At 37.6% G+C, this 12,205-nt stretch overlaps 2 protein-coding genes and 1 long non-coding RNA gene across 3 annotated transcripts; all 3 read right to left on the reverse strand.

Annotated features, from left to right (window-relative positions):
* Positions 1-95: 95 nt before the first annotated feature.
* LOC108958027 lies at positions 96-2,642 on the reverse strand. The gene is made up of 3 exons (XR_005549444.1): positions 2,433-2,642; positions 711-843; positions 96-225 (listed from the first exon to the last, which is right to left on the reverse strand). It is a non-coding gene; the product is annotated as an uncharacterized LOC108958027 (long non-coding RNA).
* Positions 2,643-7,408: 4,766 nt separating this feature from the next.
* On the reverse strand, positions 7,409-8,662 carry LOC108958096 (disease resistance protein RUN1-like). The gene is made up of 2 exons (XM_018869979.2): positions 8,451-8,662; positions 7,409-8,330 (listed from the first exon to the last, which is right to left on the reverse strand). The coding sequence occupies exons 1-2, from the start codon at positions 8,660-8,662 to the stop codon at positions 7,409-7,411; spliced, it is 1,134 nt and encodes a 377-aa protein (XP_018725524.2).
* Positions 8,663-8,762: 100 nt separating this feature from the next.
* LOC120291585 lies at positions 8,763-9,113 on the reverse strand. Its single transcript, XM_039309236.1, has one exon. The coding sequence runs from the start codon at positions 9,111-9,113 to the stop codon at positions 8,763-8,765; it is 351 nt and encodes a 116-aa protein (XP_039165170.1).
* Positions 9,114-12,205: the final 3,092 nt, after the last annotated feature.

A 12,205-nucleotide genomic window follows, 5' to 3' on the forward strand; every position in this document is an offset into this window, starting at 1 on the left:
AACCAACTTTAATAGAACTTGAAAAAGGTAATACTCTGTTTGCATAAGAACATATTCATGTCATGTCAAGGAAGAAGAGCCTTACCCTGTGGATCGATGACGTATAATGACATGCAATGTCATGTACTTCAAAGGCATTCTTATCTATTTTCTTTCCCCCAGGATCACGAGCCAAATGATGCTCAAGCATCACATTTATGTGGTCAACCAATTCTTCCAAGAGTCCTTGAAATAAGAGGAAAAAAATAAGACATCGACACGAAAAGCTCCATGCCAAACTAAAAATACTAATGTGAAGTAGGTATTCTTAACTGCTATATTTACATTTACCAGCAAACACATATGATTTTAATCCGACCTCGTGGTGCGGTTGTCATGCAAATATTTTCATAAGTCTACATGGGGCATATGTGTTCACCATCATTATGGTATTCTCTGTGTAGGTGAAAATAAAAGAACATGATTTCTCACATCGGGATTCAGAGACACACATTAACTATTGTACAAATGATAATAAAAGAACATGACTAGTATCTTCCAAGTCAATTTGCACTCCTAATATTGCCAATGAGCTATTCTTATGTCAAGATTACAGTTGTAGTTGGAAATCCTTGCTTCGATGTAGTACCAATTAAGCTCTCCACAGAATTAAAAATCACATGCACGGCTCCTCCCCCTTCTTTTTAAAGGCATAAGCAACAGGGTAGTACCCGAGCTTCGCAAATTTTTGTCCCCGCCATCAGCCAAGCCAAAAATAGTGCACATTTCTGGCTGAAACCACATTATTGTAGGAGTGACTTTCTAGTTCCGTTGTGTGGCAGCTGTAAAACATTCGGATTTGAGCTGTAGATGAAGAAAAGATGGCAATTAGATATCTAGATAAGCTCTCAAACATTAAAGGACTTAAGCAATCACCTTTCTAGCCACCCATTGATTACTTGTCATGTTTATCCCAAAAACGTGAAAGCAATACGTTTGATTTAAGGACTTCATACTTCTGGTTTGGATTTCACATTGTTATCCACAATACAGTGGAAATCCTCTATTCTTTTTGTGAACTGAAATCTTCAGGTAACTTAAAAGAAAAGCCACTTATTGTCATATTCATCATTTCTGCACTATGAATTTCGCATCGGGTGCAAACAATCCCAACTAGCATAGAGTTTGTAACCTTCAAAAAGCACGACCATCACATTATAAAGGATCCATACAAAGGATGACAGAATGAAAACCAATCATGGAAATATAAACAAATTTAATGGTGTTTTTGTTTCAACATAAGAAATCAAAGGTACTTCACGACCATCGGCAAGGCAAAAATTATTTTGCTATAATTGGCCATAAAATGCAAATTTTTTTGTTTTCTGAAGGTTTGAAGCACTGATTATTGAACAAAAGACACATTACAAATGCTAAAAACAATAGTATAAATGAAAGTTTAAAGTGAAAGTGCTTCCAAACCACATGTCGAGTCCGCTAACTCTGGTGAAAGAAGAAACCAATGGACTTCTATTATTGTAGCTCAAGCTTTTGCATTTTCCCACAGTCAGAAGGAGATAAGGAGCAATTCCATTCAACTAGAAAGCTAGCAAAGAAAAAGTAAGGACAAAATGAACAAGCAATATCACCATCACAACAATTTGGACACTGGCATGCCTTTCCATGTGAAATTAGTAGCCTTCAATACCATTTCACTATGTTATTAGCCAACTGGGGTGAGTGAGGACATCCTTGGAGAATCTTATGAGAAGGAATTTTGACTTATTCATGGAGAAAATGCTACTTTGGATCATAGGTACAAACAAATGATTCACAGGAGATTGTTCATCTTTCCACCTCTCATCACCCCTCAAGGTGCTCCAAGATCGGAAAACAAGAAAGAAATGGCTATGAATGTAGAACCTCATCAATCAAGGTAATCTTCCCATTCAACCTGAAGTTAGTTCACATTAGTTCCAACAACTCTTCCACACTACCCAAACCGGGTGATAAAATCAACCTAAACCTGTAATAGGCTCATAAGTCCTAATAATCCTGCTATACATGCTCTGCAACTGCTCAGATAACGTAAGGAAAATTCACCACCATTGACACGAAACCTAATCAAAAGATGTTATGGTTATCTCGTTACACCATAGCAAGTTGGTAGAAGAGAATAACCAAGAAGATCTCTGCACCTAATAGGATTCGCAAGCTGATAAATATAACATGACAACTAAAAATGCTTTGCCGAACATGCTGAAAAACTTGAATTAGTTTCATTTCATTTCCTCCATGTGTAGACATTGAACATCCAAAATGAGACCAACAATAGCGACTCAAAACCTCCAATCACCAGAATGCACATGCACCAATCACGCCAAGAATCAACCAAAGAATAAACCGATCAATCAGCGACAATAATGGATTAATGTTAAAAGGGGTCCAATCACCTGGACTCTGAAGATATGGCAACCGGAAGCAATGAAGACCCAACGTGAAGATCCTTCACCAAGTTCCTCGCCTCCAACATTCTCTCTCTTCCATAATCATCCCCATCGTAGAACTCCTCCGTTGCTCCATTTCAAGCCGGAGCATAAGGGTCAAAGCAATTGGGGAGTGGTTGAGGTTAAAAGTCAAATTCCATTTCTCAGCTAGTGGAGCACGTGAGCATGAATCTCACTTTTGAATGTCGTCCCATCATCATCCATCGAAGTAAAGACGAAACAGACCACGGATGATCTGGACCTCAATCTCTTCCCCTTCTCTCGTGCTCGATTTCCACCCTCCTCCCTCTTTGTAGCCCGCAAACCATTAGTCAGCTTCTTGCTGTTTCTTCCCCGTAAATCATAGCCATTTCTTTCGTGGCCTATGGTAAAAGTCTGGTAAAAGTCCGGTAATTTCTTGAGACTCGCACCCATCCCTCTTAAAGTACTTCAGAATTTACTAGGGCGGTGAATTTCGACTAAGCTTTTGCAATCCCTAACATTCAACCACTTTAGATACCCCGACTTTGAAAGGTCAAGTACTTGAATGTGCATGCGCCCAGAGATATCCACCACTTCCAAGGATCCCAATTTTTCAAGTCCTTCTATCGAATGGAGTTTATCGTCCAAGTATCGCCAGCTATTGCTTCCTAGGAGTAGGTTCAATTCTCTTAGGGATTTTAAAGCTTCCAGCCCATCCAATTTCTTCGGCCCACAGCAGTCCTTGAGCCCTAATTCCGATAAAAATTCCAAATTGGAAAGCTTTGGCAACCTTTCCAATTTGGGACATCCCTAAACGTCAAGCTTCCGTATGCGGAGGGAAGCCGGGATGCTTTGAAGAGACAAGCAATCACGAAGGGTGAGCTCCTTTAGATGCTTCAAGTGAGAGAGCGATGGCAGCTCATTGCTCCAGGAGTGAGTATCGGGGATAATAAGCTAAAAGGAGGTTTTGGGAGTGATTGAAGCTCATCACAACCAAATAAATCGAGGTGCTCGAGGGAAGAAAACTGATCTAAGTTTTCCGGCAAGCCAGAAATTTTTGTATAACGAAACCAAGGGTCTTTGAAGACAATCTACCTTTATCAACATGAATTTGTCCTCTCAGGACACCGCATCCGGAGGCAGCCAACTCTTGGAGGCTTTGCAATTTTCCAATAGAGCTCGGTAACCTTTTTATTGGGCTATCACAAATCCTCAAAATTTTCAATTTGTTCAATTCCCCAATGGATTCGGGTAATTCGTTAAATGCTGTATTTGACAAGTCCAACTCAACTAACTCTCCCAACTTCATAATTGAAGAAGGGATCGGTAGCAACTCAATGGATTCCGCTAAAAACAAACTTACGAAACTGATTATTGGGTTGGACTCTTCAGTCAGTTGACGACAATCCCTGGCACTAAGCCTTTTCAGCTGCTTCAAAGATCCTATACATGGATGGATTTGTCTTATATGAGTGTTGTCTATGACAAGTTCCTCCAAATTTTCTAGTTCGCCCAATTGTTCGGGTAACTTCTTAAGACTGTCTGATGCCTCAAGTTCAAGGAAACGAGGTGCTTGACATCTCCAATGGAAGGGTCGATTTCCTCCAAATGAACACAACTTTCCAGGACTAGCATCTCTAAATTTTTAAAAGGAGAGAGATTAGGGTGATCTTTAATCCGGCGCACCACGAAAGATTGAGAACTTTCAACCTCTCCATCTATGAGAAAGAAACATGTTCCAAGATTAGCAGTTAGAAATAGAATGATTTATCATCAAATGTAACAAAAGAGATAGCATTTTTTCATCTTCACCTTGATAGAACTCCATCCTCTCCAATTTTCACTAATATCACCACATGATAAATCAAGTATGACTAATCTCTCCAAATGAACATTGGTCGCCCCTCGAAAGAGGCAGGACATCTCTTCCATTTTAGCCATCGTAATTCAGCAAGTGATCCTTTGAAATCTCCACCAAAATTCACATCTTTCACATGAAGGACCTTCAAGTTAGGCATTTTTATGAAGCTTTTTTGCTCCATGAACTCTCTAGAGCCCCTTTCATCCAGACGCAAAGTGCCTCAATATTTTCATTTTCCTCCTACAAAAAATAAAATAAAATTGAGGATTGTAAATACCATCCAACCTCCTTTTGTTAGTATACTTTGCATGTTATTGTGGTGATGCATTTTGTCTACACTTATAGGAAAAAGAAATATATCGATCTTCTACAATAACATAATCATGTAATATGTTAATCTTCACTCGTACGCCCCAAGTTTTGATGTTTTATGTGAAATTCCTTTATGAAATTAGTCTAGTTTTCTTATAGATTTTGAAATTAAATTTTGTAAGATACATAGTATTGACGGCAGACTAAACATGGTGTGCCTTTGACATATGTGAGTACCATTACACATTTCAAAATCAAAAAGTACCTAATTTGACTTATGCATTCACAAAGGATGAGAATTCATTCCCTCCCCATTCATGAAATATTTTTGGTTTTGGGATATGGCTAGAAGGAAACAAGAATTTGGTTTATTGAACTTGAGTTTTCATTTTTGGATATTCAAGCTCAAAGCTCAACAACTAATCCTTAGACTAGGAAGAACTTGTCTTTTTTTTCTTCTTCTTTTTGACGTTCTAGGAAGAACTTGTCTAATCAATCATAAACTAACCAATTTTATTGATTTAGTCTTAGACCTTTGCGTGAAATTTCAGTATAGTCTTTTCAGCTCATTTTTGTAGGAAATCACTAATGTGACAATGCGCCATATAGGACGACCGAAAATAATTGGACCGCCATGTTGGCGATTTCTAGCAAAAAATTGATCTAGGAGACTATTAGAATTTTGCGCAAATATTTAATACTAAATTGACAAAATTAGTAAGTTCATGACTGAATTGACATCACAACAAGTTTAGGACTGATTGGATAATTTGCCTCTAAGATGAGCATATTATTCAATTAGTCATCATTGAATTTGCCCCAATCAATCATAACATTCAACCTGATTTTAAGAATCTGTTAATGCATTTTTGCATTAACCCAATCATATAAAAATATATGAATTAGTAAATAAAGGTTAGTGATTATTATTGTTTTCCTCCTTTTTCATTCTATCGTTTATTTTTTGCTCCTCCAGTTATCTTATTTGATAAGTTAACTATCCGATTTTCTTTCACTAATACCTAGCAATAGATTTTTGTCTCCTCTTTGTTCGTGTGTGTTTGTGCGTGAAGGCACAATTAATCTTTACCAAGAAGGCTCGCTCATTATAGAATAGAGGTGGATATTGTATTACAATTTCTTTCACCTTTCATTATTCCATCACGTACTTCCTACAATCATTCACTTTCTTAATTTCGATCTTTGCTTTTTTAGTTTTTGGTTGAAATTACTTTGTATGAATACCTAGAAAATCATATGTAAGTTGTTATTTAGTTTCTTTTGTCGTCATTTACTATTATTTAATTTTCCACAATGTCGAATTATGTGCTCAAAATAACCTATGATTAGAACCATGCATAGCACCAATATGAACACTAAGACATATAATGAAAACTGAGTAGAATAGGCTATCGAAATCATTTGAGTTTTCATCTTTGATATGAACATGATTGATCCATGATACACGTGCAGAGCTCATAATTAAAACTAAAAACAGGCTAATTATGCCACTTCCTTTATAATTAATGTATCTTGAACAATCTTCCAACATTTTTTTTCATGTAATTTGATAATTTGACTATAAGTAGGTATAGGTGACAATAAAAGAAAAGCCAAAGTCGCAATAGAGTGTTCTATCTATTGTTGACTAAGAGGCATCCAAATTATGTAGTGTTTTTTCAAGTTATCAATTAACCCAATCATGTCAATAACATAATTATGCATTTCTAGATTACTGAAAAAATTGATATATTTAAAGGCACTTCTTCAATGTTAATAATATTCACTGAGTAAAAGAATATCAACTAAATCTTCAATTTTCTTTGTATTAAGTACATGTACTTCTGCATTTACATTATCATATTGGATTACATCGTGAACATGCACAATAAATGCTAGAAAAAAAATTGTCAAAATTTTTCACACATATAAAACCATTGCATGACATCTTATTGCTTGAAATTGAACACAATCTAAGTTGATAGCCAATAGTTGAGGTGCAAAGGATTTAACTTAAATCTTTCGTTTTGTTGCAAAAAAGTAGAAATGGCACACGAGCAAATTGCACGTATTCACGGTTGGAAATGTTGGTCTGAGGATAAATCAAACGAACGTACTTCAAAAACTATGTTGCTGATGTATTTTGGGAAGATAGAATGGAAGACAACAAAGTAATGATCAACAGTAAGTTATTGGTGTTTGGTTGAATAAAATAAGTTAATCCGCACAAAGTTATAAAGACCCGTGCGGTTTAGAGTGTGATGAACCAGAATTATAAGTGGCATAAAGTAAACTATCAAAGTTGTGTGATGCTCGGTCTTCAACAAGTACTATTTAGTAAGAAGCAGTTTCAAATATGCTAGAAAACGATGTTAAACCGACAAAGGAGCAATATAGACAGAGTCGATACTAAACAATTTTACTGTCATATGCTTCAAGAGATGACCTGTTGATTAGTGACGAGCAAACTTTTTATGAACTATAGGCCAAAATTTGATGTAGCTTTTACCAAAAAATGCTAACTAAATGTTGAGAATGGTCAATGATCTAGAGCAAAAGAACAATAACAATAATGATTTGAGGGACTAGCATTAGAGAACATGGGAGAGCCAAAAGTAGACATCATTGTTACCTTGTGTCGTAGAACTTTATAACTTCCTCATCCCATGGTCTGCCCAATGCCAAGGCCTCGTTTCTTTTGGACGGGCGATAGTTTTGCCTAGATCTCTTAGTTGATCATGCATTCTCAACCGATTCTCATCATCAATTTTTATTAATGAAAGTTCAATCATTCTTGCCAATGCAGAATTTGGGTACAATTGGACATCCTCCACAGGTAGGTGGCAATTCTTTTGTAAGTTCCAATGAAAATACATGCTATGTCTAGAAACAATTGTTTCTCGTTATCTTCTAGTGTATTGTAACTTAGCTTCAACTTTTCTTGTACTTCCTTATGCGGCATCTTCCTCAATTTCTCCAACATCTCTTTCCATATGCTTTTGTCTCTTCTTTTGAGAAGTGAACCTATAACCGTGAGGGCTAAGGGAAGCCCTCCTGTGGTGTTAACAATATCATGAGAAAGAGCCTCGAGTTCTGTGGGAGGTCGTTCCGCTTCAAATGCATATCTGCTAAACAAAAGCATAGATTCTTCGTAATCCATTTCTTTGAGTTCATACTGTTTATATTCGCAGTCCAAAAGGGCCATATCTCGACATGTAATAATGATCCTACTTCCCGACTCAAAATTAGAACCTCCAATCAAATTATCAAGGTGGTCTCGACGATCCACATCGTCAAGAAGAATAAGTACCTTCTTTTTGTGACAACTTAATCGGATCTTATTAATCCCTATCTCGGGATCACGCACAGTACTTTTAGGACCTTTTGATATATCTGAGATCAATAGAGATTGGACATGCTCTATACCCTTGCTTTTAGTTGTTTCTCTAATATCCTTGAGAGAGCAGCGGTATTGAAAATTGTCAAAAAGCTTTTTATAAATGATCGTAGCCAGAGTTGTCTTACCGATGCCGCCCATCCCCCAAATCCCAATAATTCGAGTGTCTGGGCAAGCAAGATCCACCAATTCCATAACCTCAGCCACACGATCCTCAATTGCAACCAAGTTTACAGGAAGATGTGGTTGAAAATCTTGTTGCTGCTTGCGCATTATTATTTCTACGAGTTCATTTACCAATTCCCCTTCACGCCTGCCAAATAACACAACACCTGACCATTTATTAATGGCTCCGCCAAACAAGGATTAAGGATGATAAATAGAAAAATTCTTCTTCCAACAAGAATATGTTAAAAGAAGGTAAATGACGTACCCATTAGTAGTTTTCTCTGATTCGAATACTCTAGAATCGACTAATTCTCTGAGAGCTACCAGCGCTTTCTGCTTGACATCCTCCTCCTTAAAACGATGCATACCAAATTTGAAGGCCTCTCCAAAGGCCCCCTGTAGTTCTCGCACCTCGTGGGGTTTCACATTGTAAAACACAGGCAATACTATTTGTCCACTGGTTTTCTTGCACTCCATTATCTAAATGAGCTCGCAGAGGCACCATTTCGTTAGCAACATAATTTTCAGAGACGGCTGGGATTGAAACCTTAGTGCTTGGTTTGCACTGATGAGATTTTCACCAATTTTTCTCACCGAATGGGAGGTCCTTATCATCTCTGAACACGAAGTTTGGATGGAACGGCAAGCCCACATCGTTGAGTCTATGGTAGAGGTGATCGACAAAGCCATTGCGAGTATCGGGGCCTCTAAAGCTTAAGAATACATAGTGATTGTTTCCATTCACAGAGGTGGATGAAGCAGATGGGTCAGAATACGCTCCTGACGCCGATGGCACATTGATCTTCTCCAAAGAGTCCCAAGAGGGAAGAAGACGCGATTCACGTCTTTGTCGCTTCAACGTGATCGGACTGGAAGCATCGGTGAATTTAGCTCGCTTGCGTTGTTGCTTTGAGAAATCATTTCCCATTGCAGCTCTCTTCTCTCTCTCTCTCTCTCTGAGACTGGACTGTTGTGGATAATTTTGAGGTGCTGGATGAAGGGGGTGAGTACAGTGGTTTGCTTGTCAACCAGGACGATGGCTCTGTTCGGCTGCTATGGTTTCAGCTGGGAAGCGTACTCGAGCTGGTAAAGAGGAAAAAGGGAAAGCAGGAGGCGAGGCCGGAAGACAAAGCAGGTTTGTCGTTCCATATATTTCATGTGTTTATAATGGGATCCAGAGACGCGTTCGAATTTTGACTAAAAAAATTGATTGTTAATCGACTAAAAGCTACTCTTGTGGTCCTCTCCTCACTCCTCGCCCTTGACTTCTGCGCAGTACTCCTGTTGGCCTTAACAACAACCCCAATTATAAAATAAAATAAAATAAAAATGAAAGAAAAGAACATAATAGCTATATTTCCACTATAATTATATCACCATGATCACAAGAAGTAATTATCCAGAAAATATACTTTATCTTCATTAGACTAAGAGATTTCCGCAACGCCGAAAGTAATTATACACCCCTTAAATTAAAACCGAAAAATATTTACTTCAATTAAAATGGAAAAGTAAAAGGAAAATTGTTCCAAAACAAGTGAAGATAGACATCCCTCGTGGAGAGTGTTGCCCGTCAATTACCCACCGAAAGTGTTCTAGAGAATCACTTTTATATTTATCTAATAAGATAGATCCACCATATCTATTTTAGATCTATCTATGAAATATATATTTTTTATAAACTTAATTTATATCTCTAAGAAATTATGCTCTCTCTTTCTGCAAGCACATCAACAAATTTGCTTTCAATTAACTTTTGAACTTCAGCAAATAACAAAAGATAATAAACATAACTATCTAACACTCATGTTTTTACTTTTCTTTTTTTTTTGGCCCAAATGACATTAGCACTATTGGTTTTGAGACGACAACCACCCTCACATTACTAGAAAGCTTTCACCAATTATTTTTACAACCGGCCCCACCACTCTTCTTTATGGGTTTCAAAGGCCATCATGACCCTCTTTTCTTTTCATTGTTCATGTGAAATGCACCGATTACCCATTCACATATGTGAAATGCACCGCCCTTGACTTCTCCGGCTACCGCCACTAAACCCAGTTGTCAATGCCCCACCATTGGACACTAGACACCAACCATGGGGCCCCTGAACTCCGGCTCCTCACCGCCCATCACCCGCCGCCTGCCGCAAGACACTGAACACCGGCCGCTAGGAGTCCGGTCGCTCACCGCTAGATTCCAAACGTCAAACGCCGGACTTCGACTCCCACCCCCTGTCCGTCGCCGAATGCCAGATGTCAAATGCTTGTTGCTCGCCGTTGAATGCTGACCTTCCACCACCGGCTGTCAATTGGTAATTGCCAAACTTTGGCTCCCTGCCGCCCATTGCTAGCCACCAGATGCTAGACACCAGATGTCAAACAACGGCCGCCTGTCATCGGATGTTGGACGCCCATCACCGGCTGCCAGCCTGTCGCCAGCCACCCATCGCCGCCCCTAGAAATAGACATTTTATTCTACTAGCAAATGAATTTCTATTCTAAAATAAAAATTTTGAATCATTATTAAACATATTTTTTCCTTAGAAACTAAATACATGAAAAATCAATTGAGAAATCAATTTCTTACCAAAAATTAATTTTGTTATAAAATTTTATCATGTGCGCCTTACAGTACTGACGCAGTCAATACGGAACATCCGCGTGAAGTTTCGTTCACATAGCCTTATTTCCTCTCGATTGAACTTCCGTGCAGCAAGGGCATCATTGAATTGACAAATCAACGTCTATTGTAAGTCTAATAGTAGGGAACTATTTGGGAGGATACAGCTCTTGAAGTTGCACGTGAAGCTAAAGCTAAGGTTCCTAGAGTCAAGGATTTTGTCTTTTCAAAATTGTGGTCTTCCATAAATTTTTTGTTCAGGAAATTTTTGCTACACATTTCCCTCATGGAGCTGTCAGTGGAGTAGTGACAGTCTGCAGTAGATTAACTACGACTAAACATGAGAAAAAATTTATATCGAAAATGACATGGTGCCTGCATCACTGAGATATAGTAAGTAGTGTAGGCCTCTGTTCAAGATCGAGACACTTGAGGCCTTGACGATTGCCGCATGAAGCGAGACACCCCCTTTTATCCTTCCTTTTCCTTTAATTTATATTCGTTAAATATCCTTTCCTTTCTTACCAAAAGAACCTCCTATTCTGAGAGAGAGAGAGAGAGAGAGAGAGAGAGAGAAATTGTCATATTTCCTTGAAGAAATAAAAAGATCGTGTTTGGGTGCGAAAGAACTACGGCAAGAAGAAAATTGAAAAGAAAAATAGAGAGAGAGATAGAGAGGAAAATAAGAAAGAATGGAAGAATATAAAGATGAGGTGTGAATGAGAAGGATGCGTTTAATTTTACGCGGTGAAGGGGATGGGTGTTGGAAGTTTGTTTGTAAAACAAACTAAGTGTATGTTTCATTGTTCCAAATAAGAAAAATGGGAGGAGATGGGCAGTATAGGGCTCATTTAGTGTATTTAAAGAAAAGATTGGATGTGGGCTAGACATACCCTCATGTGCGTGTGTTAATAATTGCTCGATTTTTTGACCCGATTATTAGTCGCACTTAACACTTGGCTCTTTTACGCCCGAGATTTAATTAGTACTAACCTCTCATTTTGTTTTTCAAATTTAAGTTATCTTATTAACTTTAATTAGTTCAAAGGTTGTTTTGTTTATTGAGAATTTTGGAAATTATGAAAATTGAAATTTTATTTATTAAAAAAATATTTTTTATTTTTTATTATTTCCAATTTTTATTTGTGTCTTTTCAAGACAATTTTTGGAAATAATATTTATTTTGTTTGCAATCTTTCCTGAAAGGTTACACTTGTTCATTTTTGAACTTCTTCCAGTAGACATCTTTGTTTATTTGGGCAACCTCTTTCGAAAAGATATATTCATTCACTTTACAATCTTTCACAAAAAATTGACTATTTTCTTTAAGACAGATTTTATATATATATATATATATATATATATATATATATATGTGTGTGTGTGTGTGTGTGTGTG

The sequence above is a fragment of the Eucalyptus grandis genome, chromosome 3 (genome assembly GCF_016545825.1).
Source record: "Eucalyptus grandis isolate ANBG69807.140 chromosome 3, ASM1654582v1, whole genome shotgun sequence".
Classification (NCBI taxonomy): Eukaryota; Viridiplantae; Streptophyta; class Magnoliopsida; order Myrtales; family Myrtaceae; genus Eucalyptus; species Eucalyptus grandis.